The 27,535-nt window shown below is 37.8% G+C and overlaps 1 protein-coding gene and 1 long non-coding RNA gene across 4 annotated transcripts in view; one reads left to right on the top strand and one right to left on the bottom strand.

Annotated features, from left to right (window-relative positions):
- Positions 1 to 218: 218 nt before the first annotated feature.
- Positions 219 to 22,483, bottom strand: FAM174A (family with sequence similarity 174 member A). Its single transcript, NM_001206184.2, has 3 exons — positions 22,041 to 22,483; positions 13,512 to 13,646; positions 219 to 776 (listed from the first exon to the last, which is right to left on the bottom strand). Exons 1-3 carry the CDS (start codon positions 22,481 to 22,483, stop codon positions 773 to 775), a joined length of 582 nt encoding a protein of 193 aa, NP_001193113.1. The 3' UTR covers positions 219 to 772.
- A 337-nt stretch (positions 22,484 to 22,820) lies between these two features.
- The window catches only part of LOC132345798 (uncharacterized), a 198,254-nt gene continuing 193,539 nt past the window's right edge, over positions 22,821 to 27,535 (top strand). For all 3 annotated transcript variants that reach the window (XR_009495362.1, XR_009495364.1, XR_009495363.1), the window contains exon 1: positions 22,821 to 22,983. This is a non-coding gene — a long non-coding RNA (uncharacterized lncRNA). The remainder of the gene's footprint in view (positions 22,984 to 27,535) is intronic.

Below are 27,535 nucleotides of genomic sequence, written 5' to 3'. Positions count from 1 at the left end.
CTTCTCTCACAATACTGTAAACAAATTAAATGGCTTTGAAATTCACTGGTTTCTGAAATATCTAATCAACGTGGTATCATAATTTAACAAGGAAGTTGTTAAAATACAATAACTTTTGACAGATTTTTAAAGAAATCATATAAAATACATATGCTAATCTATAAATCTATAGCTTTGGGTTTACTATATAAACACATCTTGTTTATACCACATTCAAAGAATTTTAAATAGTATTTATTGTTTTACACACAACACAGACACTTTTATATTTAAAAAACTCAAACTCAAGATAATAAATTTGGCTTCTTTTCCCCACAAAAACGGGAAATACATCTTGATAAAGTTACACACCAGTTGGTTGTTGGGATTTATAGTTCCAAGGAAAAAAAAACAACCCTTAACCAGCCAAAAAATAAATTATATATATACACACACATACATAAATAAAATGAACTGATTAGTACATAAACAGTTTACAATAATAAGGTAAATAAGAAAGAGAAATTGATCAGAAAACACACTGCTTTAAAGTAATTTTCAGATCTCTATTATAGTACAATTTACTCCCAGCAACTCTGAGCCCATTAAGAGCACTTCTATACAGAGAAAAACTAACAAATGATACACATTTATTGCAACAACAAATTGAAGGTTATCATAATATATGTAACTTAAATACCCCCCAATTGATAAAGTGGCTTTTTATTCCTTAAACATAGACATTCTACTCTTCATTGTAGAAGACGGAGTTTTCTTATCAAAAGGCACATTCTTATCTGCAAGAAAAAAAAATACTATAAATGCTTATCCTGGAACAAATTCAAACACACTTTAAAATATCGCCAAAGACTTGGAGTGCCAGAAGATAATGAAAGTATTTAAGGAAATTATAATGAAGGGCACTAATAAAACAGTTACTTTGTCTACACTAATTATATCAGATACTATTCTTTAAATTATACTTCTAACTTTTTCAAACGAATTTTATACATAGAACCACTTTGACAAGTATACAATGTAATTATTTATTTATAGTTTCTGTAAACACAATCCTTAACAGATCCTATTTCTAAACCTTCAGAAAGTAGCATTAATTGAAGCTGCAGGCCTGGAAGTATATTCAATGAAACAATCAAAAAATGCTTTTAATATTTATAATACAGTTATAAAATTTTTCCATACAGAAGATAAGGCTTTCTATAAATTATATGATGTGGTAAATATGCCTATTTTCTTACCTTATTGACTAGTTTATGGTAATATGAGGTTATATTTTCATCACACATATTTATACACTTTAATTCTATTTATACATCAGGCTTTACTGCTACTTAATCTAAACCACAGATGCTAAGGAACTTCTGCTAATAAGAGCCATTACAACCGAAAGCATTTAATCCAACCAAAAGCAAAGGTATGCAGATTTTACTAACTTAATAAGTTGTCCTTTATAATCATCATTAACATATAGAACTTCATTGGAGATATCTATGAGAACGAGTAATACTCTTTTCCAACTTAATGTTTTATCTAAATTATAATAAGCAATCTATAATAGATCTCTAAATGATTATGTTGTTATAAGCTAAGGAAATTCCAATATATTTTGAGGGTAAATTTAAGCTTTTTAAAAAAACACATATTGAAGGTTAATAAAAAACCTGCTACTCATGAACAATAATTGCCCAGAATTCATGTATTCATTCAGGGTCCCCTGCAAAACCAATTCTCTCTTGCCAGCTGCCAAGTTTAACCTTCAGAAAATACTTTGAATAGTCAGAGTGACATATTTTCATTGTCTGCGCAATATCTATTATCTCCTCTTTGCTAATAAAAATACTGATTTAGTTTTATGAGCTAAGTAGGGTGACAATATGCTGGAAGGAGGGAAGGTTCTGAGAAATTCTGATTTCCTGATCAAAGGACAGATGTGACTTGGGTTCTTGCCTCTCACTGTCTTCTCTTCTGGTAACAGATGTGATGGCTGAAACTGCAGCAGCCATGTAACTAGGATAAAGCTTTAGGTAAACCACACACATGTAGACCCTGTCATCAAACTGCCATGGAACAGATGCCAGCAGCCAACTTCTGCAGGCTTCTCATGATATGAGAAAAACTTGTGAGTCTCTGTGATTCTAGATTCTCCACTACTTATATTAAAAAACAGTCAAACTAATAGAAGTAGAGAAGAGACTGGTGGTTACCAGGGACTGAGGGAAGAGGGAAATGAGGAATTGCTACTCAAAGGGTATGGAGTTTCAATTATGCAAGATGAATATGTTCCAGAGATGTTCTTGCTATGTAAAATTGAACCTAAGGTTAACAATACTATATTCTGTGCCTAAACATTTTAGAGAGCAGATCTCATTTTAAGCATTCTTACACATGCTTTTCTATGAAGTAAAGCAAATGTGTAGTAATAAATTTTATGGAAATCTCAGTTTGGGTATTTTTCAAGCTTCAAGAATGTTCTGTCTCTGTAAACATTATGCAATGATACAGTATAAAAAAAGACATTTTCAAGGACAACCTAAGAGCTAACTCAGAAAATCCTAAACTATGAAAACAGCTATTAAACCAAATCAAGTTGGAAAGGGAAAACTGTCCTAGTGTAGTCAAGAATATTGTTATTCCTTGTTCATTTAAATACACTTGTAAATATTAGATTCCTGGAGTTTTTTTTTTTTCTCCCTGGTCCTTTTTAAAGAAGATACAATGTCTTTGGATTGTACAGAATGAACACTATCTGAGAATGCTCGGGAAGGTTAATGCCTTAATAATTGTGTTTAGGACTTTTTGTTCATAAACTTGAGATTCTTGTCCCTTTACTGTCCTGCAACCCAACTCATATAAGTCAGCCTTCTGGGTGGCAAGCTCTGCCTGCATTGCCCATCCAGCCCAGCATATACCTTAGAGAGTCTGCAACCCAGACTATCACAGCTGAACACAAATTCTGAACCAAAGCAGTAAGCAAGCATTTTATTAAACAGATCAACTGTTGTATGAACAGAAACTTGTGATTCAGCTACTCTATATGAGTTTCCATTTGACAGAATTACTTTAGATCAGTCTAACACTTGTTCTAGCTCTGTACTGTCTAAAACAATAGCAATCTGGCAATTACAGTTAAAATTTCAATCAGTTAAAACCCAATAAAATTAATAATGGACATGAATTTGGTAAACTCAGGGAGTCGGCGATGGACAGGGAGGCCTGGCGTGCTGCGGCTCATGGGGTCACAAAGAGTTGGATACAACTGAGTGACTGAACTGAACTGAAAATTAAAAATTCAGTTCCTGGGTCATGCTAGTCAACTTTCAAATTTCTGAAAAGCCACATAAGGCTAGTGTGGCTACCAAATTAGACAGGGCACCTCTAGACCACGTCAAGAGATGAGAAAACAGCATTACCAAACAGTGTTTAATGTTACATAATCATTTAATAATATACACATTGTTCATGTTCTTTACCAATAAAGACATTGTGATGATAACTGGAACAAGGCAAAATTTCTTTCTAAGGCTCAGTGTCCACAGAAAAGTAAAACATTGAGAAAAACCCCCTAAACCCTACACAGACATTCTCTTTAACTGTTTAAATAATAACAAAGACAGCACAGTTCCCTTAAAGTGGATCAGGTACAGACTATCCTACTAGTAACACACACTGGACATCCTCAAATACCAATTTCTAGCTAAAATAAGCATTAGTACTTTGACAGATTCCTATACATACTCTATTTACTTTGAATAACCTTAAGTGTTTATTCTGATAAAATGTTATGCTCCACGTTGAAAGTAGTGATTTAGAAATTAGAATTATTTATTATAAATTATTATTTGCAAATTGATAACTGTTTGAATAAGATCTTCTTAAATGAGAGCTTCTGGTCAACACACTTAGATCTGTTTCCTGATTCTGATATGCTGATGTTAATAACCAGAAAATATTCTGTGGCCAAGTAACACTGAGCACAAATGTAACGAACACATATAATACAGTATTAAATTTAATGACAGAAGAGAAGAGCTAAGAAGCAAATTTAGAGTTTTTAAAATTACATACATGGCAGAAATTACTAGAATAGCCTTGAAGTGATAGAAGTACTAGCTTTTAAAAGCTGCCAACCAAGATTGTCAAAATGTCCTTTAGTGTACACCATTATAAAATAATAACAACAACTTTACTCTTCAGCAGAAATCAAACAGAATAACAAGGTATTATTTCCACTTGTTTTGTGTTATGAAGTAATGTTTAAAACTACATTTTTGAGACTGGTTATGAGTATTTATTTCCAACATGCTTGTAAGAAAATGAAAGGTAAGTTTTGGTTAATACATAGTCATCTCTGATTTCTCATCACATTTCTATCAGAGAGAGCTAAAATGTCCTACACAATTGTTAAAACACTGGTATGTGGTTTAGTTTATAATTCCTTTGAGTAAAATGTTTCATTAACCAAAAGAAATTATGTCTAATATACAAATAGATGTAATAGGATAACAATAGCAAATTCAAGAGAAATTATATTAACTAAACAGCTTGAGCTATGTTTTCCCACATATGTACAAATTTTCCCAGTTTAATCATATTAACCTCAAAGCTTAAATTAGCAGACCTAGTGGTAATGATGGTTAACTCCCTAATATCCATTCAACCCCAGATGATAATTCTGAACTAATTATGGTATTTTCATTTTTCTTGCCACAGTTCAATTTAGCAATGATCACATAACCAATGATACGAAAAACACAAATAAAATTCTGTTAAACAGTTTCTGGGGAAACTTTTCTCATTCCTAAGGAAAGAGACACAAGATAGTTGGTACCTAACTTTCATTGAAAATTACTGTTCAGGGCATGATTATAGGAACTGCTGGCACCATCCTATTATTGGTCTAAAAATGAAACTCACACATGAAGACAGTCAGAATTAGGAGGATCAGGGGGAAAAGAAGCCAGAGCCCTGATGTACTGTTCTTGGAGTTGGCCCTGCCTGATCTATCTTATTACATGAAAAAATAAACTTCTCTCAGGAGATTTAGATTAAACCATATAGTAGCAGTTCCATATAGTTCAATCTAATGCAAAGAAATGGTAAAAATTATTACTCCAAATTTTAGCCACCAACAACAATCATTATTAAAATCTTGATATATTAAAAGCCACATCCTTTTATAGTCACTCAGGAAGAACTGACTACAAAAGGCTAGTTTCATACTGTGATTAAATCATAAGTAAATAAATTAATCTACTTTCTGAAAATGACTTGTTTCTTATTATTTTATAGACAGAGTTTGGAAAATAAAGGTGAAGGAATTTTAGAAAGCACTTAAACAATGAAGGAAGCATCAGTAAGAGATGCTCCAACAAGAATCACCAGCAGTTTTATTGCAGACTAATATGATTCTGTGTTGCAACTAACAAAGCAGGCAAATAATATTTACATTTCTCATTTTAGGGGTCCCATCTGATCGCTTCTCAGCCTTTTCACTAAGATCAAGTACAGGGGTCCCCATGTGAAAAACAAACAATAATACTGTGTGCTAGTATAGAGGACAGAATGAACAGACTTTAGAATTATTTTCTTTATGGGTATAAATCATATAAATATTTAAAAAATGGAATGAGGATTGCAGTAGGAAGAGAAGCCTAGATAATTTAAACTCTCCAAGCCTCAGTTTTCCTATCTTTAAAGTGAAAGCAATACAAACTACTTTGCTAGACAGTCTCGATGAATTCATCGTATACGTAAGGAGCTTAGTACAGCGTCTGGTACATCCTGCACTAAGGTAGGCATTTACTATTAAGTGATTATTATACCTATTATAATTCTGCTACTCTACTCTCTCCAGTTTTCCTTCTGGCTCAGTGACAGGATCCGTGCCTGATCTTATCCCTCTGAAGACATTCTCTCTACCACTGCCATTCATTCCCTTGGATTTTCTACCATTTATATGACTGCTCTGGGAAGCCCTTGGTAAAAATCCTCTTTGAGGGTCTACAAAGACCTTGTGATATACTCTCCATATAAGTGCTGATTTTTCCCTTTAAAAATAATGCATTAATCATGGCATTAACCATGATTATCAGCCGTTACTAAAGTGAGTCACAGTGGGATCTATACAGAACAGTCTCCACTTAGGACAGTTTGACTTAACAAGTCTTTGATTTTATGATGATGTGAAAACAATACGGATTCATTTGAAACCATACTCCCAATTTTGGACTGAAGATAATCCAACAAGATCTTTTCTCAGGCTAGCATGATCTCCTTTGTGAAGCTGGGCAGTGGCAGGGAACCACGGTTCCTAGTCAGCCATGAGATCATGAGGGTAAACAAATGACACACTTAAACCATTCTGCACTCATACAACCAAACTTTAAGTGTAGTATTCAACAAATTACATGTGACATTCAACACTTCACTATGAAATAGATTTGCGTTAGATGATTTTGCCTAACTGTAGGCTAATATCAGTGCTCTGGCTAATATAAGTGCTCTAAGCATGTTTAATGTAGGCTATGCTAAATGCTAACGTTCAGGTTAGGTGTATTAAATGCATCTTCAATTTATGATATTGTCAACTTATGATGGCTTTGTGCAGACATAACTCCATAGTAAGTTGAAGGAGATCTGTTCATCTTTTCCATGAGATTGGAAATGTTGAATAAATTGACGGCATAATGCGTGTTTAATATCTGACACCTACACTGGAGGGTTTCCCAGGTGACTCAGTGGGTAAAGAATCTGCCTGCAATGCAGGAGACACAGGAGATGTGGGTTTGATTCCTGGGTCGGGAAGATCCCCTGGAGGAGGGCATACCACCCTACTCCAGGCATTCCTGCCTGGAGAATCTCATGGATTCTGGCGGGCTATAGAGGAGCCTGGCAGGCCACAGTCCCGTAACATCAAAAAGAGTTGGACACAACTGAAGCAACTGAGCATGTATGCATATGCCAACATTTGTAAACCAGAGAAAGTCTTACCTATTAAATCTACTTCAAATAAAGTAACAGTTTTTACTCTATATTTCATCAGAAAATAATCTCTATGTTACAGAAGGTAACAGAAATACAAACACACCTCTACCTACATGTTTTTGAAACTTCTGTCCAGTAGCAGAAAAGAAATGAGTCTACCTTCCTCAAAATGAGAGACAGAAAAAGAGATCCATGTGTGCACAGACTTTGGGGGAAAAAAAAAAAAAAAGCAGATATCTAAAATCAGTGTAGGTATTATTTAACATTGTTTGAAGAAGAAAATAAAAGGAGAAAAAAAAATAGCCTTTGCTTCTTGGCACCCTGAAGTATGCATCCATCTCACTGCTCACTTCAAAAGGTACAAAAGCAGGTTGGGCCTAGAGAAGAGCCTTTCCTCCGGTTTTAGCAAGGCTGAAAAATGATAATCAGGAATCCCAACTCTAGCTCAAACTTCTTTGTTCTTTATTCCTGGCCTATGGATGTATATCTATTGTTAACTGCACGAGGCTGGGTATTTTATCCATTTTTGTTCACCACTATCCCCAGAGCTTAGTGGAGTACTTCAGGATACATGGCAGACAGTTTATCATTGCTTTTAATGAAGAGATGACTCCATCCAATTTATTACATCCTCTAGGATATCACAGGCACCTCCAATATTCATGGTTAAAACTGACTCCACACCCTTTGACAAAAATCCCACTCCTATAAATTTACCCTGAACATACACCTCCAACAATACAAAAATATGTATGTGCAGGGTTATTCACTTCAGGATAACCTGTAACTGCAAAATAATTGAATGAAAACTACCCAAACACGAAAGTATAGGCAACTGATTCAATAAACCATGATACATACACCTGTGGAGCACTACACAGCTGTGAAAAAGAAAATCTCTATGAACTTATATAGCATGACTCACAGGAGTACTATTAAGTGCAACCAAAAAATATAAAAATATATAAACTATAGGCTACACCTTGTGTAAGAGAGAGAAATGTAAGAAATATATATTCCAACCAACTTTCATCAAAAGAATCACAGAGGACCGACAAGAAAGTAATGAAATTGACCATCTACAATGGGTGAGGGTGGGAAGAATTGTGGAAGGGATCAAGAGAGCAGTACTTCTCTGAGTGTATCCTAGAGTGAGCAGGTATGTATTCTTAAAATTTTCTGGTATAGTTTTTACTTTTGGAGGCGTGCTGCTGCTACTAAGTCACTTCAGTTGTGTCCGACTCTGTGCGACCCCATAGACGGCAGCCCACCAGGTTCCCCCGTCCCTGGGATTCTCCAAGCAATAACAACAACAAAAAAAAAACCCAAAACAAAACAATAAAGATGGGAAAGGCAGAAAAAACTAGAACAGAAACAAACGACTTAAATTATATTTTAAAGGTCTACTGTAAACACTGAAAAGGGAGAAAAAAAGAACTAAGCCAAATCACTTACAATACCTAACTACCCTCAGTTCTGGGCAGGATGAGGTTGTAAGGAAAAAATTGCAAACAAATCTTAAACTCTTAGTAGTACGTTTGTCTACTGTATATGCAAAGTGATTCTGACATGGGATTAGTTTTATTATAAGATTGAGCAGTAAGTAAATGTGTTGATGTTGTTGGGAGCCAGGATGTTGCTGGAAGTCATTTTTAACACAATGAACAAGAAAAATGTCATTATGGAAAAGGAAGAAAGCAAGAGAGAAGAACCCAGTGGGGATAGACTGGAATGGTAGAATGGGAGGCGTGAAGTAACAGTATATAAAGTATGCACATATATGCAAATATGCATGTATATTGGAGTAAGAAATGTAACCCACTCTAGTGTTTTTGCCTGGAAAATTTCATGGATAGAAGAGCCTGGTGGGTTACAGTCCATGGGGTCACAAAAAGTCAGACACGACCAAGTGTGTGCACACACGTACACTCATGCATGTATAAGGGCACATATGTGTGTGTAAGTGTTATACATACATTCATAGAATTGTCTGCTGAAGGACGTCTGATAGCAAAGAGCTCAGCTGGTACCCAAAGGAACCAGCGCTCCTTTGAGAAATGGCTGATTCCATGGCTGGTGCAGATACAAAATGAGCCTGGAACACCTTGTTAGGCCAGAATGTAAGGAAATTCTTAAAAAAAAATGGGAGCAAGTCACAGGGGCATAGAAGTCAGCCTGAGTAGGCCCCCACTGGCAACTACATCAATGAATTATAAACCTTCGAAGAAAGAGAAAATCATGAATCTTTACAGTCAATAAGATAGACAGTAATAGTGTAGGGTAGTGTGAAGTCACTCAGTCATGTCCAACGCTTTGCGACCCCATGGACTGTAGCCTACAAGGTTCCTCCGTCCATGGGATTTTCCAGGCAAGAATACTGGAGTGGGTTGCCACTGATAAGACAGATATATAGATAGATAAAGAAGAAACAAGGATAAGCTCTTGCTAACAGTACATGTCAGTGCTAAATGGTAAATATGGAGGAAATGTTGAGGTTGGAAAATCACAATTTTACAACTATCATGGTGAAGATTAAATCAGGCAAGAATAATGACAAATGGGTACTAAATCTAGGGGGAAATTTTGATGAGAAGCAGAATACTGTATGATTTTAAAATGCCTTTGTAGTAGTTGCATTACCACTGCTACTCAAGGACAGGTGAACACTGTGTGTCTGCAGGTAAGGATGTCCCGAAAAGGATGCACAACAATCTATGGAGTATTTCCACCAAGAATGCATACTCTGAATCTAATAAAGAGGAAATATCAGAAAATCACTTTTATATAAAATGAGCGGGATGCATTCTTCTGTATCATGATGACTGGGAAAGAGAGAACGTAAGAGAACAAATGAAGTAAACTGTTAAAGATAGGTGACTCTAGATTAAAAGTTTAGGATACTTTTTGTAATATTTTTATTCCTATAACTTTTCTATAGAATTGAAATTATTCCCAAGGGGCAGGGGGAATTAAGTAATGCATGTACATAGGCTCTTTGAAGGAAAAAAAATCCAACAACATAGAAATATATAAAAGGAAAAGTAGAAAATGAAATGTCAGCCCCCAAATCTCACCTATTCTCCACTGGAAGGTAAGCTTTACAAAGTCAGGATATTTAAAATTTTTCTTTTCTGTTTTGTTGCTTTTATGTGACCCAAGCCCCTAGACTAGTGCCAAGCATTAAAAAATTGCTATATGAACTAGCTGCTATATCACTGATTTATTGCATGGATGAGGCTTAGATGATAAAGAATCCGCCTGCAATGTGGAAGACCTGGGTTTGATCCCTGGGTTGGGAAGATTCCCTGGTGGAGGCCATGGCAACCTACTCCAGTATTCTTGCCTGGAGAATCCCATGGAGAGAGGAACCTGGTGGGCTACAGTCCATGGGGTGGCGAAGAGTCAGACATGACTGAGCGACTAAGCACAGCACACAAGCACACTTAATGATGTGCCGTCCTCCTTACTTAGTCCAGACATATGTATAAGTTTTCCCCAAGTCATTTAAGTAAATGGTATCATAACATTAAGAAATTCAAGCTTATTTCATTATCAATCATCATTGATAATTATCATTATTCCCAAAACCTGCATCTCCATTATTTCTGGGTTCTTTGTTCGGCCTGAATGAATATCTTGGCCAATCCAGTATTTCCATTTCTCTATCCTTCACCTTTTAAACAGAATACTTAACTCCTGTTGACAATATCTTTCAAAGCCTCTTGAATAATTCACTCCACTCTATTTCTCTTTTCTTAAAAAACAAATATATATATGTATATACACAGATATTTTATTTATTTGCCTACTCCAGGTCTTTATTGTGGCATGTGGGGGTTTAGTTCCCTGACCAGGGATTGAACATAGACCCCCCGGTATTGGGAGGGTGGAGTCTTAACTGCTGGACCATCAGTGAAGTCCCAACTTCTCCAATGTATGTATACCATCTAACTGATCTTTCTCCTGGTTCCCTTACTTCTCCAAGAAGTCCCTACTTCTCCAATGTATGCATATCATCTAACTGATATTCTTCCTGGTTCCCTTCTCCAAGAAGTCTCTACTCCTCCAATGTACATGTGTATCATCTAAGTGATCTTTTTCCTGGTCCTCTTGCTGTTTATCATAATCTTCCTCCAATTTATGCACAGTTATCTTCAAAATATAGCTTTCATTATGTTTTCCCTATCTTAAAATTTTCCAAGTGGCTTTTTGCAACCTGTAGAATAATTTGTAACTGATTTAACATGGGTCACAATCTGCCTCTAATTTATTGTTCTGCCTTTTGCATTCAAAGCTCAAAAATCATTCATTCCCCCATTCATTTCTTTCATACATACTAATATAGTATACATTTCTTTCAGTTCCCTGAATATACTTTACTCTGTTGCTTCTGATTCTCTGTGACTGCAGTTCTCTCTCCAACTCCGGCCCCTCTAGCCACCCTTCATTTAGCTAATTTTTATTCATGTTTCAAGCCTCAATTTACCTGTCACTTCCAAGAGGTTTTTCTGGATCATTCGTTTCTGCAACCCCACTATATATTCCCACATCATCCTATTCTTCCTCTTTCTCTGTTTCTGTAACTCTGACTCATGTTTAGCTCTCTGATGGAATGCAAGCTTCATGAAAAGAGGGGTTTATGAAAGATAAATAGGAGAGAGAGGCCTGTGATGAGGTGAGACGCAGATAAGAGATGGCTGTGGGTGACAACCTCATGGAAACTCTTGCCTTCTTATATCCCTCCCACCTTCCCTGCTTCTGCTCCTCTTGATCTCTCCTAGGCCACTTTTCCCACTACAACAAGAGGTCTCATTCTTCAAGGCACATCTGATTATTTGATTATATACACTCTAGCCAAATAATATCAGTAACAATAGCAGGATAACAACAAACTCGTTAAAAAAAAAAAAGACAACAACCGAAAAAACTGGCACCTTCCCAGGACTTGTCACAGCTGATCCCCACATGCAACATGTTGCACGTATAAATACACACGCACATACAACAGTCTGCATTTTAGACATTCTGTGCTGCTCACTTTCTGAATAAACTATCATCTGTCACAACTACAAACTCTGGGTTGTTTTTGCTGACTGTAACAACCTTTGTCTTGAGTCAAGCACACTTGAAATAGACAAGCTAGGCTTCAAGTTCAGTTCCTCTTTGGAAACAACCCTGACTGACTAAGTCGACAACTTCCTTTTCTGTGTTCCCTTTCTGTGTTTGTGCAGAAAGAGGTGCCTCATATGCACTGAAGTTTTTAAAACATGACAAATACTATACTTTTAAAATATAATAAAAACTTTGCAGAAGATTAAAGGAAAATAATTATACAAAAAGTGAGACTCTGCCCCCCAATCCTACTCCATGAGCACCTTCTGTAGGGTCAGCCCAAGAGGAGAGAAAAGATGAGCTGTTTGCTCATTCTCAGTTCCCAACAGTATTTCGAAATGACTCTCATTCTAGTATGTAAAGATAAATATCTGTTACATACAATGGCTCCTAAATGCATGTGAGGAACTTCATCTGACCTAAGCAAACAGTTAATAACTGGTAGTATTAGACAATGGGAACTATACAGTACTTTATAGCCAAATTAAGGGCTTTTCATGGCGTATATTTGAATGTTCTAAATAAACCTTAGAATGTTCTAAATAAATACATTTTAATGTACTTTATTCATGTTTATTTTCACTAAGATACAGAATTGCTAACGAGCAAATACAGTTGTTTGGGTCACACTTATATATCTAGACTCTACTATTACTATGGCATTTTATGAATATGTTTTTATTAAATGAATTAATTACCAGCACCCAAAAGCTCATATATACTTGAGTTAATAATCCAATTTTTGTTGAGACTTTTTTTTTAACCCCCAGATTTCTATTACTTTTTCTATGTATGTACCTGACTCTGGATGCTAGCTTTTCTTCACCCAAATAATTTCTCCTCTATTCCAACATGGCCTTCCCTATTGAGTGGAAACTTTATTGCTTCCCTTCCTCATGCCATCTGCACTGAAACTAGGCTATATCCATGTAACTCTGTTTATCCAAACCTTTTAGGAAAGCTCTTAACTCAGTGAGAACAGATATAAGAATAGACATAATAGCCACAGTATCAGACCGCTGACCATTAGCCCCACAATTTTGCCAAAAACGCTGATTACAAATAGAGTAACAAAGACTAAAACCAAAATATTTTCAGAATGCAGAAAGAAAATCAAGTTTACTAATCTCCCTCTACACCTGCCAGAACCTCCCCCCGCCCCCCTCACATGCACATACACACACAGAGGATTATCTTCATGCAGCAGCAAAAGGGAAGGAAGCCCCACAGGAGCCCTGCAGTGACAATTTCTCCGGGAGATGGTATTCTATCCTACACAACTATTTTAGCAAAGCAAAGTGAATGTGAGCTATTGGTTGGGTAGCACAAAAAACTTCATTAAACAGAACCCAAAACTCATCATTTAGGATAAAAACTGTTAAAAGAAATTCAACTTTAAACTGCTCAACACTTACCTTCGAGGATGATTGGCATCAAACAATGTGTTATCATCCTCCTCATCATCTTGCTCTAAAGGGGTCAATTCCATGTTTTCTATGTTAGTGTCCAAAACCCCGTATCTCCTAGTCTTTCGGTTCCTTCTTCTCATCCTATTAAATAGAAAATATTAATGAATAAAAATTATTTCTAAGTGTGGTATGGATGATTTTAATTTTACACTTATTTGTAAATTAAAAATAAATTATTCCACTTTCTGACACTGAAGGCGTTCAGTATCAGAATGGCTACATTTCAGAAATGTAACCAGTTAACCATTTAAGATTATTTATTTTAGACTACTTTTTAAACAAAACCTACTCCTGTATGTCTGTGTGCCATCACCATTTCTTCTGACTGACACACTTTCTTCTCTGTCAGCTGATAATGTAGACAGATAATCTCTTAAGTCTTTGTTCTGGTCCAATAGTTTTACTGAGGCCTTCTATTCCAGCCGTTCTCTCGTCTCTTGTAGGCCTTCTTACTTCTTAACTTTCAGCCCCGCTAAGAAACTGTATGCATCAGTTCAGTTCAGTCGCTCAGTGGTGTCCGACTCTTTGCGACCCCATGAATCGCAGCACGCCAGGCTTCCCTGTCCATCACCAACTCCCGGAGTTCATTCAGACTCACGTCCAACGAGTCAGTGATGTAATCCAGCCATCTCATCCTCTGTAGTCCCCTTCTCCTCCTGCCCCCAATCCCTCCCAGCATCAGAGTCTTTTCTAATGAGTCAACTCTTCTCATGAGGTGGCCAAAGTACTGGAGTTTCAGCTTTAGCATCATTCCTTCCAAAGAAATCCCAGGGCTGATCTCCTTCAGAATGGACTGGTTGGATCTCCTTGCAGTCCAAGGGACTCTCAAGAGTCTTCTCCAACACCACAGTTCAAAAGCATCAAAGTCAAATTAAAAAAACAACTACATATTGTAAAATAGAATTTAAACTTAAAATGAGACTCTCCTAAGAATATCTTTCTTTCTTTCTTTTTTTTTTTAAGAATATCTTTCTTAAGTCTAAAGATATATGCAATGGCTACGTGGTCATGGCAGCTTTATGGCCATAAAAACATCAAATACAATACACCCACATGTAGTGATTTTTTTTTTTTTTTTCCTGTCCTCAGGGAAAACCAGAAACACTTATGAAGGCTTAATATTGGGCTGATTCAAGGGACCATCTACTTAAAATATTAATGAACATTAAGTGTAAAATATAATACATATAAAAAATGTATTGAAATCTTAAGTAAAAGGCTGCTTCTAATATGCAGTGTACATTATTTTTGAACAAAAGAGCAAAGGAGGATTTAAAATTCATGCAATTTTAACAGCTGTGGTTCTCTCCACAAATTATTATTTTCATTAAGCTTGCGATGCTCAAACTTTCTATATATGTTAATAATTACATATGTAGCATTATATATTGTACATTATTTTACCAGAGTAAATGCATATTGCAATCTGAAAACAAATTTTGTTGGGTCTTAAAAAATGAAACTTTAAATATGTAGAGAGGAAAATATGTAAGCCTAAGAAAGCAAAAGAAAGTAGCAGTATGGTTTATACTATTGAATTATATTCCTTTATCACATGGCAATCACAGGTAAATGATCTTCATCAGATACCTTCTAGATATTCAAGTTATTATTCAAATAGTTGTCTCAACTGAATGCAGATTCCTCAATGTTTCATTATACTCAGGTTGGTAAGAATCATTTCTGTTTAAATAACGTAAAAGCTACAGTAGAAAAATAAAGCTAAAGTAGTAAAGTAAGGTTGATAAAGTTTTATGTAAAAATGTATGGTGCTACATAAAATAAACACAACAGAATAAAACTTCATTTCGTTTTACTACTCTGTGAAAGGGAGACAAGCAATCATTGTAACTTGCTATAACTTGCTGCACTGATCTGATTTTCCTGTTTTAACTGAATGCCTGTAAGGATATTATTAAGTAATTTCTTCTATTTATCATTCAAAACTAGACTGAGGAATACAGTACTTAATGGATATTTTATATACATACACTCTCCTATGTGATCAGGTACAATGATAAAGCTGAGTAAATCTTAATAAAGATACAACTAATGATATAAAATTTACCTTGAGTATTTTGGGGCAAAAAGGTGAATTAGTAACCAACAATGATTTTTGGAACTCATTTTGTTTTTGCACTGAGACAAAGCTATATAAAAATTGGTGAGCCACAATTTCAGTTGTCCATGACAACACAGTATACAACACATAGCAAAAATTATTTTATCTGAAATTTCTCTCATCTTCATCTCCCATTCTTTTTTCTCCTTGCCCCCACCCCATCTCTAGTCTTGTCAGACCTAACCTCTTGCAGGTTAGTTTCAGAGTTCATATATTAAAAGAATATGGTATGGGGGAGATTTTAGAAAATACCATGAACACTCCCACCAAAATATTACAGCTGAAATTGCAGATACAAAAAGAATTCACTAAAAATAATTACTGTTTCCTGGGTGTGCATATAAGTCAGGCAATTGAGGTAAGCAGCTTACAAGCACTACCTGAGGTAATCCTCACCACAAGCCTTTAAGTATCCTTATTCTAAACATAGAAAGTCAGACCTTAGAAAAAATTAAATTTGGGACTGTAAATAGTAGAGCAAATAATCAAGCAATTTTATTCCCAAGTCTGGGTTCTTAAACATTAGGGTGTATTGTCTTCCTATATGATTCTAAGTAATTTTAACCAAGGTCCAAGGTTAGCTACCAGTCTTCTGATCCCTAACACAATCATCTTACATTATACTAGACTGGATATATTGTTTTAAGTGAATTGCATTTTCTGGTTCATCCTTTCCTGGTAAAAAGTAAGAACTTGGAAAAAAAAAAAAAAGTAAGAACTTGGTAGCTACTAGCAATAACAAGTGCATTTGTGTTCTTCTGGTTAGGCCATTTCTTAGTTTTGAACACTGCAACAGTTACCTGCTTTTTATTTATCCTGAAGGAAACTTCTGCCTTAACAGAACCATGATTTTGCTTAGACAGCAACTGACCCCAGCCCTGTTGTTGTTGCTTAGTTTCTTAGTCTTGTCCAGCTCTTTTGCAACCACATGGACTGTAGCCACACCAGGCCCTTCTTTCCCAGGACTTAATTCACCTCTCCTTCTGTGGAGTTTGACTCCTCAACTAAGGGACAAAGAGACTGAAAACTACTGCATACCTTCACAGTGGATTGTTCCTGCCAAGAAACCTCTGTGATATTTTAGTGTCTCCTCTCCTAAGCTGACTTAGTTTCTGTGAATCTCCAGTTGCTCTTTGACTGTTGTTGTTCAGTTCCTCAGTTGTGTCTGACTCTTTGCGACCCACAGACTGCAGCACACCAGGCTTCCTTGTTCTTCACTCTCTCTCAGAGTTAGCTCACACTCATGTCCACTGTGTCAGTGATGCCATCCAACCATCTCATCCTCTGTCGTCCCCTTCTCCTCCTGCCTTCACTCTTTCCCAGCATCAATGTCTTTTCTGATGAGTCAGCTCTTCACATCAGGTGGCCAAAGTATCGGAGGTTCAGCTTCAGCATCAGTCCCTCCAATGAATATTTAGGAATGTTTTCCTTTAGGATGGACAAGTTGATCTCCTTTAAGTCCAAGGGACTTTCAAGAGTCTTCTCCAACACCACAGTTCAAAAGCATCAATTTTTTGGTGCTCAGCCTTCTTTATGGTCTAACTGTCACAGCCATATATAACTACTGGAAATGCCATAGCCCTAGACAGACCTTTGTCGGAATGTCTGCTTTTTAATATGCTGTCTAGGTTTGTCATAGCTTTTCTTCTAAGGAGCAGGTGTCTCATAATTTCATGGCTGCAGTCACCATCTGCAGTGATTATGGAGCCCAAGAAAATAAAAGTCTCTCACTGTTTCTCCATCTATTTGCCATGGAGTGATGGAACTGGATACCATGATCTTAGTTTTTGGAATGTTGAGTTTTAAGCCAGTTTTCTCACTCTCTGCTTTCACCTTCATCAAGAGGCTCTTTAGTTCCTCTTTATTTTCTGCCAGAAGGGTGTGTCATCAGCATATCTGAGGTTATTGACATTTCTCTCTGCAATTTGATTCCAGCTTGTGATTCAGCATTTTGCCTAATGTACTCTGCATATAAGTTAAATAAGCAGGGTGTCAATATACATCCTTGACATAATCCTTTCCCAATTTTGAACCAGTCTGTTGTTCCATGTCCAGTTCTAATTGTTGCATTTTGACTTTCTGAGATCTCAATATTCTTTCAGGAAATCCCCTTTAGTTTAAGTTAGCCAGGGTTATTCTATGTGTTTAATTAAAATAGTAACTAATAGAAGTAATAATCTAATATTCCTTTAATATTGGAAGGAAGTGTTAAAGAAAAAATACACAGGAGATGGAAAATGTTATTTCCTTTGAAAAGTCTAATAAAATCACTGTTTTCTCTACCCGAACATTTCTCAGTGTAATCAAACCCAGTTCATTTAGTTAATGCCTGAATGCAAACACTGTACTTAGCCTTAGCGAAATAATGATTTGTAAATAGCCTTTGTTCTGAGGTTTTTGAGTCTTCCCTAGACCCACACTGATTCTTGATTAAGAACCAAGAATGCTCATATATCAGGCAACTGCTTACCCAATGCCTACCACATTTTGTACATAATGTTCAGCACTGGGGATATAATAGAGAATAAGACATACAACGAGTCTCTTTTCATAAAGACTATATACTAATCTTAGGAAGCCTACTTTATTCCTTCTATATATATATATTTCAATTTCTACAGAAAGAATCTAATTTTTCTTTGAAATAGTTCTAGACTCAGAGGGGAAGTTACTTCTAGTTACACATTCATAATAACTGAATTAAATTAAAAACAGTATGGAAGTTTTATGGAGTTCAAGTACTTTACAAGTAAAATATTCTCAGTGTTTTCTCATATCAGTTAACGAAAGGATGATTTTTGGCCCGTTCTTCCTTGTTGGCACAAATAAATAATGCTGTTGTGCTGCCACACCTATTTTGGAAGTGGAGAGTCAAAATGGATATTCACCAAAATAAATTATCTTCATAATCTGGAAGCAAAAAGAATGAGTTCTGTTCTGAACATTGCCCAGACATTGTTAGCATCAATCAAGTTGGATATCAGGTGGCCAACTATATTTAGGAGTTGGCCTGAATGAATGTACTAGATACTGGTTAAAGAGTCCAATTTTTCTTAGCTATAGATTCAGAATTTTGCTGTTAACAGACAATGTTAGTGACTCATCCAATAGAATCAGACTGAAAAGACTGTACCCTTATAAGCTTTACAGAAATGAAGATGGAAAATCCATGGCAAGAAATATTTATATGTTAAGATTACAAATAAGGTGAAAGCAAAATGAAAAAAGATCATCCCCCAAAAGTTATCATCAGACTCATCATTTATTTTGTGTATGAAACAATACTTAGGGTACTCCAATGCTATATGGGAAATATACAGCATTAAATAAAAATTACATGGTGAGAAGAATAATTACTGCTCAATTTTCTTCTAATATTTTTTTCATATCAAGAAGAAAGTTTCAGTTTGGTGGTTATATGCCTGTAACACGTCATGAACATTTTCTAGCTTTCTCTTTAATAAAAAGTGGGCCTGGATTTGCTGGGTTTTGTGAACCAATACTATGCAGCTCAAATAATGTTTCCACTGGTGATTTTCAAGCATTTGATCATAAATTGCTTTCCATTCTTAGAAATTATTTAAGACCCTGAATAGATTATAATTATGTGGATTATAAATACCAATTATTAATATATTAATTAAACCTAAGAAAAGTTTAAATACCATTTGCTTTTTAAAATTATAATAAATCCACTACAGATTAACATAGCTTTTTGTGAAAAACATATTGTCAAAAAGAAAACCAACAAAGGTGAAAAAATGGCATAGATTTAGATTTTTTTCAAATCTTGTTAATGTCTGGCTTAAATAGATAGAACGAGATAGAAAATGAAAAGAGAGAAATTAGAAAAATAGAAAACTGCTAGATTTTCATATCTGCTTCAGCCTTCAATCATTTGCTATGCGTGGTCTATTTGAAGGATATGATGAACTTGGAAAATGGAGGTACATTTTAATAGCTTTTCAGATTCTGGTGTTAACATTTTTTTTTTTTTTTGATAGAACACCAAAACTCAACAAGAGGTAGTTTCTTATGAGTTGGCTGCACTGTGGAATTTGAAACTATTATCACTGAATTTCTTGGGTCCTATAAACTTCTAGTGAAGTCATTCAGTCATATCTGACTCTTTGCGACCCCATGGACTGTAGCCTATCAGGCTCCTCTGTCCATGGGATTTTCCAGGCATGAATATTGGAGTGGGTTGCCATTTCCTTCTCCAGGAGATCTTCCCAACTCAGGGATTGAACCTGGGTCTCCCACATTGTAGGCAGATGCTTTACCGTCTGAGCCACCAGGGAAGTCATAAACTTATAAGGGAATGTATTATTTTGAAAATAGTTTCAATATTGCAGATATCTGAACAGGTCTCAGAGATCCCTCCCACCCTCCAGGATTTCCTGTTGTGCTGTACTTTATCAGTTAGTTATTTAAGCCAAGGAATGTTGGCTTAAATAATGTTTTTCACTCACAAAATAATAAACAGATATGTTTAAAAGGAAACTTTGTTTAAGTAAATCCATTTAAAGAAATACATGAAGTGGTTGAGGGTAGGCAGTTATAGGAAAAAAAAAAAAAAGTGAAATAATTTGGAGAACAAACCAGTGCATTCCCACACAACTACCTCTACTGCAGTCAAAAGGAGGCAACTACCTGGTGCTTCCTTAGCTCTTCTCTTGGCTGGCTTCTTCTAACAGTGAGTTCTTAGCTCTGCATTTCAGCTCTTCAGAGAGGTGGTCCCCAACTAAGAGGCTTTATTATGATTTTTCCAAATCGGTCTCATTACATAGTTGGAATGTTATAATACCATGATTCATGCCATAAAGTAACTTTACTTCTATAACAATAGAACGCATCAAGTGGAAGTTACTTACAACAATGTAAAATATCACTAATTGAACTATATAATTCCTTTTCTACTAGATAAGGCATTAAATGGAGTAGAAAAATAGGTGATAGTCATTTACTTATTCATAACCTGGTACTTAATCAAAAGGTTGATCACAGATTTGGACGCAGACATCATGGAAAAAAAAAATTCAAACAAAGCAAATGATGGATTGTACAATCAGTGATGATTATTATATACTGTGGGATATCACTTTATTCTCCTAGGTCAGTTTTATCGTAGGTAAAGTGAAAGATGTCATTTAAGTGTCCATATTTGTAACAAATCTGAAATTTAAGTAATTCTGTAATCTAACATTCTATAGTAAGAATACGGATAAGGCAATGACAACCCACTCCAGTACTCTTGCTTGGGAAACCCCATGGATGGAGGAGCCTGGTAGGCTACAGTCCATGGAGTCGCGAAGAGTCGGACACGACTGAGCAACTTCACTTTCACTTTTCACTTTCCTGCATTGGAGAAGGAAATGGCAACCCACTCCAGTATGCTTGCCTGAAGAATCCCAGGGACGGGGGAGCCTGGTGGGCCGCCATCTATGGGGTCGCACAGTCGGACACGAGTGACATGACTTAGCAGCAGCAGCAGCAGTAACAATAAGCTCAAAAAACTATTCATTTCTAACTTTAAGCTTCTGAATGACTTAGAATTATTTACAGATGAATTCATTTTAGAAAAGTTTTTTTGAAGATTAAAAAAAAGTAAATCTATCCATTTACTAATTCAAATTTTGTAAAGTTAAAATCATACATATGTTAAGATATTAAACATACTCTCCAACATTATAACGGGATCATATTTATGACATTTTTCTTCCTTTGCTGCATGGGTATCAGTTTTCCATCTTACCAAGAAATCGGTAACATTTCACACCATATTATTTCAGTTCAGTCGCTCAGTCGTGTCCGACTCTTTGCGACCCCATGGACTGCAGCAAGCCAGGCCTCCCTGTCCATCACCAACTCCCGGAGTTTTTACTCAAGCTCATGTCCATTATTTAGTGTCTTGCAAAATGAATGCTAGATGTTTCTAATGCGGACTCTAACAACGATTGAACCATACGCAGTTGTCAGTTTTCCAGGTTCAGAAAAGGTGGAAAGCAAGAAACTTCATAAGGTACAATCGATGGTGGCGAGTTAAAAGTCAACAGCAGGAAACTGCTGTTAAAAGAACTTCTTTAAATCATCCTTAAAGATCATTCTGCATTACTATCAATTTACTTAAATAAATACTGATATAGAGGTTCGGTGTTAATTTATAGTTTACACATGAAAAGGGAGGCAGCAGGGACTTGGCGTTCTGAACACTCCCAAACGTACCACCGGCTTTCAAGACCGTCCTCGTTACAAGCTCACTCAGCAGGCACAGTGACTGAGGGGGTGGGAGGAGGTCGGCAGATAAGCGCGCTTCAGGCCTGCCGGGGAGGCTCGCGGAGGCTTCGCCTCACCTGACCGTCCTGACGACGAAGTACACCAGCACCGCGCCGCTCACCACCATTAGCACGGTCAGGGCCCGCTGGGTCATGGGCTTGTCGCCGGGGTCGGGGCTCACGGCCAGGACACCGCCCGCCGGGCCCCCGGCCCCCGCCTTCCCGCCGGGGTCGTCGGCGGCCGGCCCCGCCCCGGGTGTGCTGCCATTGCCGCCCTCGGCTCCCCGCGCGCCCGCGGCTTCCAAGGCCGGAGCGCGGCCCGCGGGCCGGGCGGCGGAGGACCCGGGTGGCGGAGGGGGCCGGGTGCGCGGACCGCGCGCCGCAGGCTGGAGATCGGGCGCGGCCCGAGCTGCCGGCGGCCGTCCCGCGGAGGGCCCGCTCAACTCGGGCAGCAGCAGCGACAGCAGGAGCGCCGAGGCCAGGGCGCGGCTGAGGCAGCAGCTGCAGAGCGTCGGCTGCATGGTCCGCGGCCGGCTCCCTCACCGCGCGCGAGCTCCGGCGCCCGCCGCCCTGGCTCCAGGCGGGACCATGGGCGTGTTAACTGAAGAGACGGAGGAGAAACGCTGACGGAAGCCCGGGCGAAGCCCTGGCCCGCTGCAGGTGGCGGAGGCGGCAGCCGCGGTAGCTGCCGTCGACAACCGGAAGTTCGTACATCTCAGCGGCCCCCTGCTACTAGGGACGCTCCCGGTTGCTAACCTTCCGGGGCTGGCGCGTTCCGTGACGTCAGGAGCGCGAGGCCGTCTGCGCGCCGCGCACTTCCGGAAGGCGAGGGGAAGGAGCCTGCGGTTGGCTCCCTACAAGGAAAGCAAACCGGAAGAGAGTTGTCTCAACTGTGCAGCAAAGTTTTGCAGGAAGAATCCGGGAGAGAGTGGAAGCTCGTAATTTGAGTTCGTTGGTGCAAAACTGAAGAAACACAGCCAATTATTTATTAAAGACCGCCTTGACGTTTCCCTCAGCTCAGGTACGTATTTTGCTAGACTGGGTTGTTAGGTCACTAGAAAGAAAGTAAACAGTTGTGTCAGGTGTGCAGCAACTCTTTGCAGGAAGAAACCAGGAGAGATTGGAAGATCATCATTTGAGTTCGTTGGTGCAAAACTGCAGAAACACAGCCAGTCATTTATTAAAGACCGCCTTGACGTTTACTTCAGCTCAGGTACACATTTTACTAGACAGGGCGGTTGGCTCACTAGAAAGAAAGGAAACAGAGTTGTGTCAAGTGTGCAGCAACTCTTTGCAGGAAGAGTCCGGGAAAGATTGGAAGCTCATACTTTGAGTTTTTTGGTGCAAAACTGCATAAACACAGCTAATCATTTATTAAAGACAGCCTTGACGTTTCCCTCAGCCCAGATACACATTTTATTAGACAGTTATTTTTTTCCTGCCTCTAAGTCCTTGACCTCTCTTTCCTTAGAGCATTACATTAGAGAACTGGTAACTGTACCAATAATTGGTACAGGTATTGATAACTGGTAATTGATTCTCTGCATTTTGGGGATATAAATCTTTTTAAAAGTTCTTTCCCTTGTTACAACCCAGGGCTGTCTTTCTTAAGGAACTAGGAGTCATCCTTTTAAAATGTTAGAAAAGGAGACAGCACCCGTATCTCCCAGTCTCCTTGGAAGCATAGAAGCCTAAGTTAGCCAGGTGCTTTGTTTCAAGTTGTAAAACTGCCTCCCATCACGAAGCTTAGAGAAATTTTACTTTTCCTTTGTGAAGGCTTCCCTGGTAGCTCAGATGGTAAAGCATCCGCCTGCAGTGCAGGAGACCCGGATTCAACCCCTGCATTGGGAAAATAAGGACATGGCAACCCACCCAAGTGTCCTTGCCTGAAAATCCCATGGACAGAGGAGCCTGGTGGGCTACAGTACATGGGGTCAAAAAGAGTCGGAATTTCCTTTGGGTAAACAGAACTGACCTAAGAGTTTCCCTACTCTTAAAATATCTTAAGCTTTCTGTTGAGTTGAGTTCAGACAGAGTCCTGGCCCCCCTTTTCTGTTGTGATCGTCTTGAATAAATCTCTGCCTGTTTAACTTTGACATCAGTAATGTGGAACTTTGGGGTGAGCAGATATAAACAAGAACAACAGACCAGAAATTGAAATTAGTATCTGTTCTTTTAAAAACTTCCTCATTCAACAATTTTTTTAGACTTTATACTCCTTCAGAACTGTGAGTATTGAACAGTAAACAAGATATCATCCTTGCTCTCATAGCCCTTAGGGTCAAATGGAAATAACACAATCGTCACATTCATTCTTATTTTGAAGTGCATGATGTTAAAAATGACAAGCACAGAGTCTATAGTAAAAATTGTGTAAAGGACTATTGTAGGTAAGATGGTCAGTATAGTCTCTTCTAGCTGCTTGTGGGTAATAGACTCATGCAAACCCATGTAGAATTGCCGGGACTAGGCATCTTAATGCTGGGTTCCAGTGTGAGAAAGACCATTGGTGACACACACTAATTTTAGTTTCCAACCTGGATATTTATCAATAATGAAGTGGCTCCTTGGGTTTCTTCTTTCCCTTATCCACAATCTTATTCAGAGCCTTACATGGAAGAAGGTTAGTATTTAATGCTACTCCTTTCCACTCCTCAAAAAAATCCAATATTCAGCACACCAAAAAACAAAACAAAAGCACCATCTTTCCTTCCTTACAATATCTCGTTTTACCATTGTGTTCCTCATCTTGATTAATGGCATTATTCTTTACTCAGGTGTTCAGATGTAAAATCTTGGAGTCATCATTTCTCCTTAGCTTTCCACCTGCAACATGCTTACTGGTTATGGCAATGTACTAAATAATTCTGAAATAGCAGAGTTAAACTAATGATTCCAAGTGATTAGAGCATTCTAATCATTCTAATCATTCTAGTGTTTCTTCAGCTAGCTACTTGAATCAGAATCAGAAATGGAATTTGTTAAAAATGTTGGTTCTAGGTCACTATTCTAGAAATTCTGAGCCAGAATTTTTGGGATTGGGAACATGGATTCTGTATGCATTTTTACTAAGCTCTCAGGGTAACTTTTATTTGCACTAACATTTAAGAATCTCTCCATTCCCTCACCACCTATATCCAAATGTTGTCAACTTTTCCCCATTTCCCTAATGTCTCTGTCGTTAATCAGCTCTTTTCTGTTCCCTGCTTCTGACAAAGAATTATTTTTAAATTGCTTGAGATCTTAAGCAGGCAGAGAAGCTGGAAATTATTGTGATTTTTGCATAATACTGTATTATTTGTAAACTGTCATGAAACATTTTTAATTCCATCGCAGGAACTAGGAACCAGTTTCCTGGGAGAAAATATTGTATTTTGCTTGTATAATATAAAATGACAATTTGGGGCACACATGCCTATTTAAAAGACAGAATGCCCAACTAATTGGTGTTTTTGAATTTTTTCTGTTAATAATAATGCTACGTGTTCATTTACATGTTTTTGTCTTGCAAACAAGTTGTATCAATCAGGAGAGATTTAAAAACATAAAAGAGAAGAAAAGTTATACTTACTTAAATTAACCTGCATACTAGGAAAAGACCCCTATTATTCTGATTTATCAGGGAACACCCCAGCTGACAGAACAGGAGTCTTCCATGGAAGTGTGTAAAATACCACTGGCCTATTAAGTAAAATCTAATTGTCCCTCCCTGGTCACATATTGAATAATAATATTGCATATTAATTAAGTATATGTTGTGTACCAGATCTCATGTTATGAAATGCTAAACAATTCTGCCATTATTGTTCCTAATTTACAATTAAGAAACCACAATAAAGGATAATCAAGTTGGTGAAAATCAGCGTGAGTAAAGGCAATAGAGCTGGGCAATAAACTCAGGCAGTATAGCCGCAGAGGTCAGTATTCCCTCTTACATTTGTCTTCTCCTAGTTGTAGGCTTCCATGATTTGAGTCTAGCTTATTGTCTCAATCAGCTATTGTTAGAATAATGCTGCGTAACCACTATTGAAAAATACATCAGTGGCATACAGCAAATAAGCATTTATTTTTCACATGTTTTTGGTTAAGGTGAGAGTTACAAATTTAAGTTGGCCTTATGGATAAGTAGAAAGGGGATGGAGGATAGGCATAAAGAGAAATGAGCAGCCATGTATGTATTTTTTCTTTTTAAACAGTTACTGGTTACCCAAAGTCCTACCTGATGGCCTTGACACATATCTCATTGGAGAGAGAGATGTCACATGGCTTCTTCTAGCTTCTGGTAATCTGAGAATTTTGGTATTAAAATGGGCATACTCTACTCCCTATAGAAATTTATGTTAGTAAGGAAAAAGAAGACAACTCATATTGATAGGGATTTCATTTATATTGATGTGTGTATGTGAAAGTCGCTCAGTCGTGTCTGACTTGTTGCGACCCCATGGACTGCAGTCTCCCAGATTTCTCTGTCCATGGATTTCTTCAGGCAAGAATACTGGAGTGGGTTGCCGTTTCCAACCCAGGGATTGAACCCAGGTCTCCCACATTGCAGGCAGATTCTTTACTGTCTGAGCCATTTATATTGATAGGCATATCAATTTTAGCTCCGTCAATGGCACCCCATTCCAGTACTCTTGCCTGGAAAATCCCATGGATGGAGGAGCCTGGTAGGCTGCAGTCCATGGGGTCTCTAAGAGTCGGACACGACTGAGCGACTTCACTTTCACTCATTGGAGAAGGCAATGGCAACCCACTCCAGTGTTCTTGCCTGGAGAGTCCCAGGGATGGCAGAGCCTGGTGGGCTGCCGTCTATGGGGTCGCACAGAGTCAAGACACAACTGAAGCAACTTAGCAGCAGTAGCAGCAGCAGTAGAGAACAAGGCTCAAATAAGTGTTCTCTGGTGGCAAAATTTCCTTGCTTGCCCATTAAGGAAGAGGGAATGTAGGAGGTTGTCTCAACTGTAATGGTCATTCATAGTGACATCTGATAGAAGGAGTCTCTTATACTTTTAAATGGCAGGATACTGCCACATCAGGTGTATTGTGTATGCCCTGAGGTCCAAAAGGAAAAAGTTCAGTAGTCAGGAAAAGGGACTATGAACTGATCACAAGTGGAGAGAATGCACTAAAAGTCTTGAAGGTGAAGGAAGAGTTGGAATTTCAGAGGACCACTAAAGAACAATAATTCAAGATAAGAAGGAACAGTGTTGTCGGACTAGGCACTGCATAAACAAGTAGGAATCTGAATAAATGTTAAGGTTAAATATCTAAAACACACAAACAAACAAACACCAACTGTGTAAATGGGCTGTGGTTCCTGAGAGGAAAGAAACGAGGTGAGTATCTCTGAAGCTCTGCCTGTGGAAAATTTCCCAGCTATAGTGCATGAACCTGGAGTTCAGTCAGAATATGGAAGTCTCTCTTATCTGAAGAGGCAGAGATCAGAGTTCTAGGCTTTTAATGGTTGGGGTCTGTGGGCCAGGGCGTTAAGAAAAAAGTCTGTGGAGGTCATGAAGTTCATATAGAGGTTCCCCACACATCCTTGACTGAAAGCTGGATAGTACTACCAGACG

This window comes from Bos taurus, chromosome 7, assembly GCF_002263795.3.
Source record: "Bos taurus isolate L1 Dominette 01449 registration number 42190680 breed Hereford chromosome 7, ARS-UCD2.0, whole genome shotgun sequence".
Taxonomy (NCBI): Eukaryota; Metazoa; Chordata; class Mammalia; order Artiodactyla; family Bovidae; genus Bos; species Bos taurus.
The sequence above is the reverse complement of the archived record's forward strand: the minus strand, read 5'-3'. Positions and strand labels throughout refer to the sequence as shown.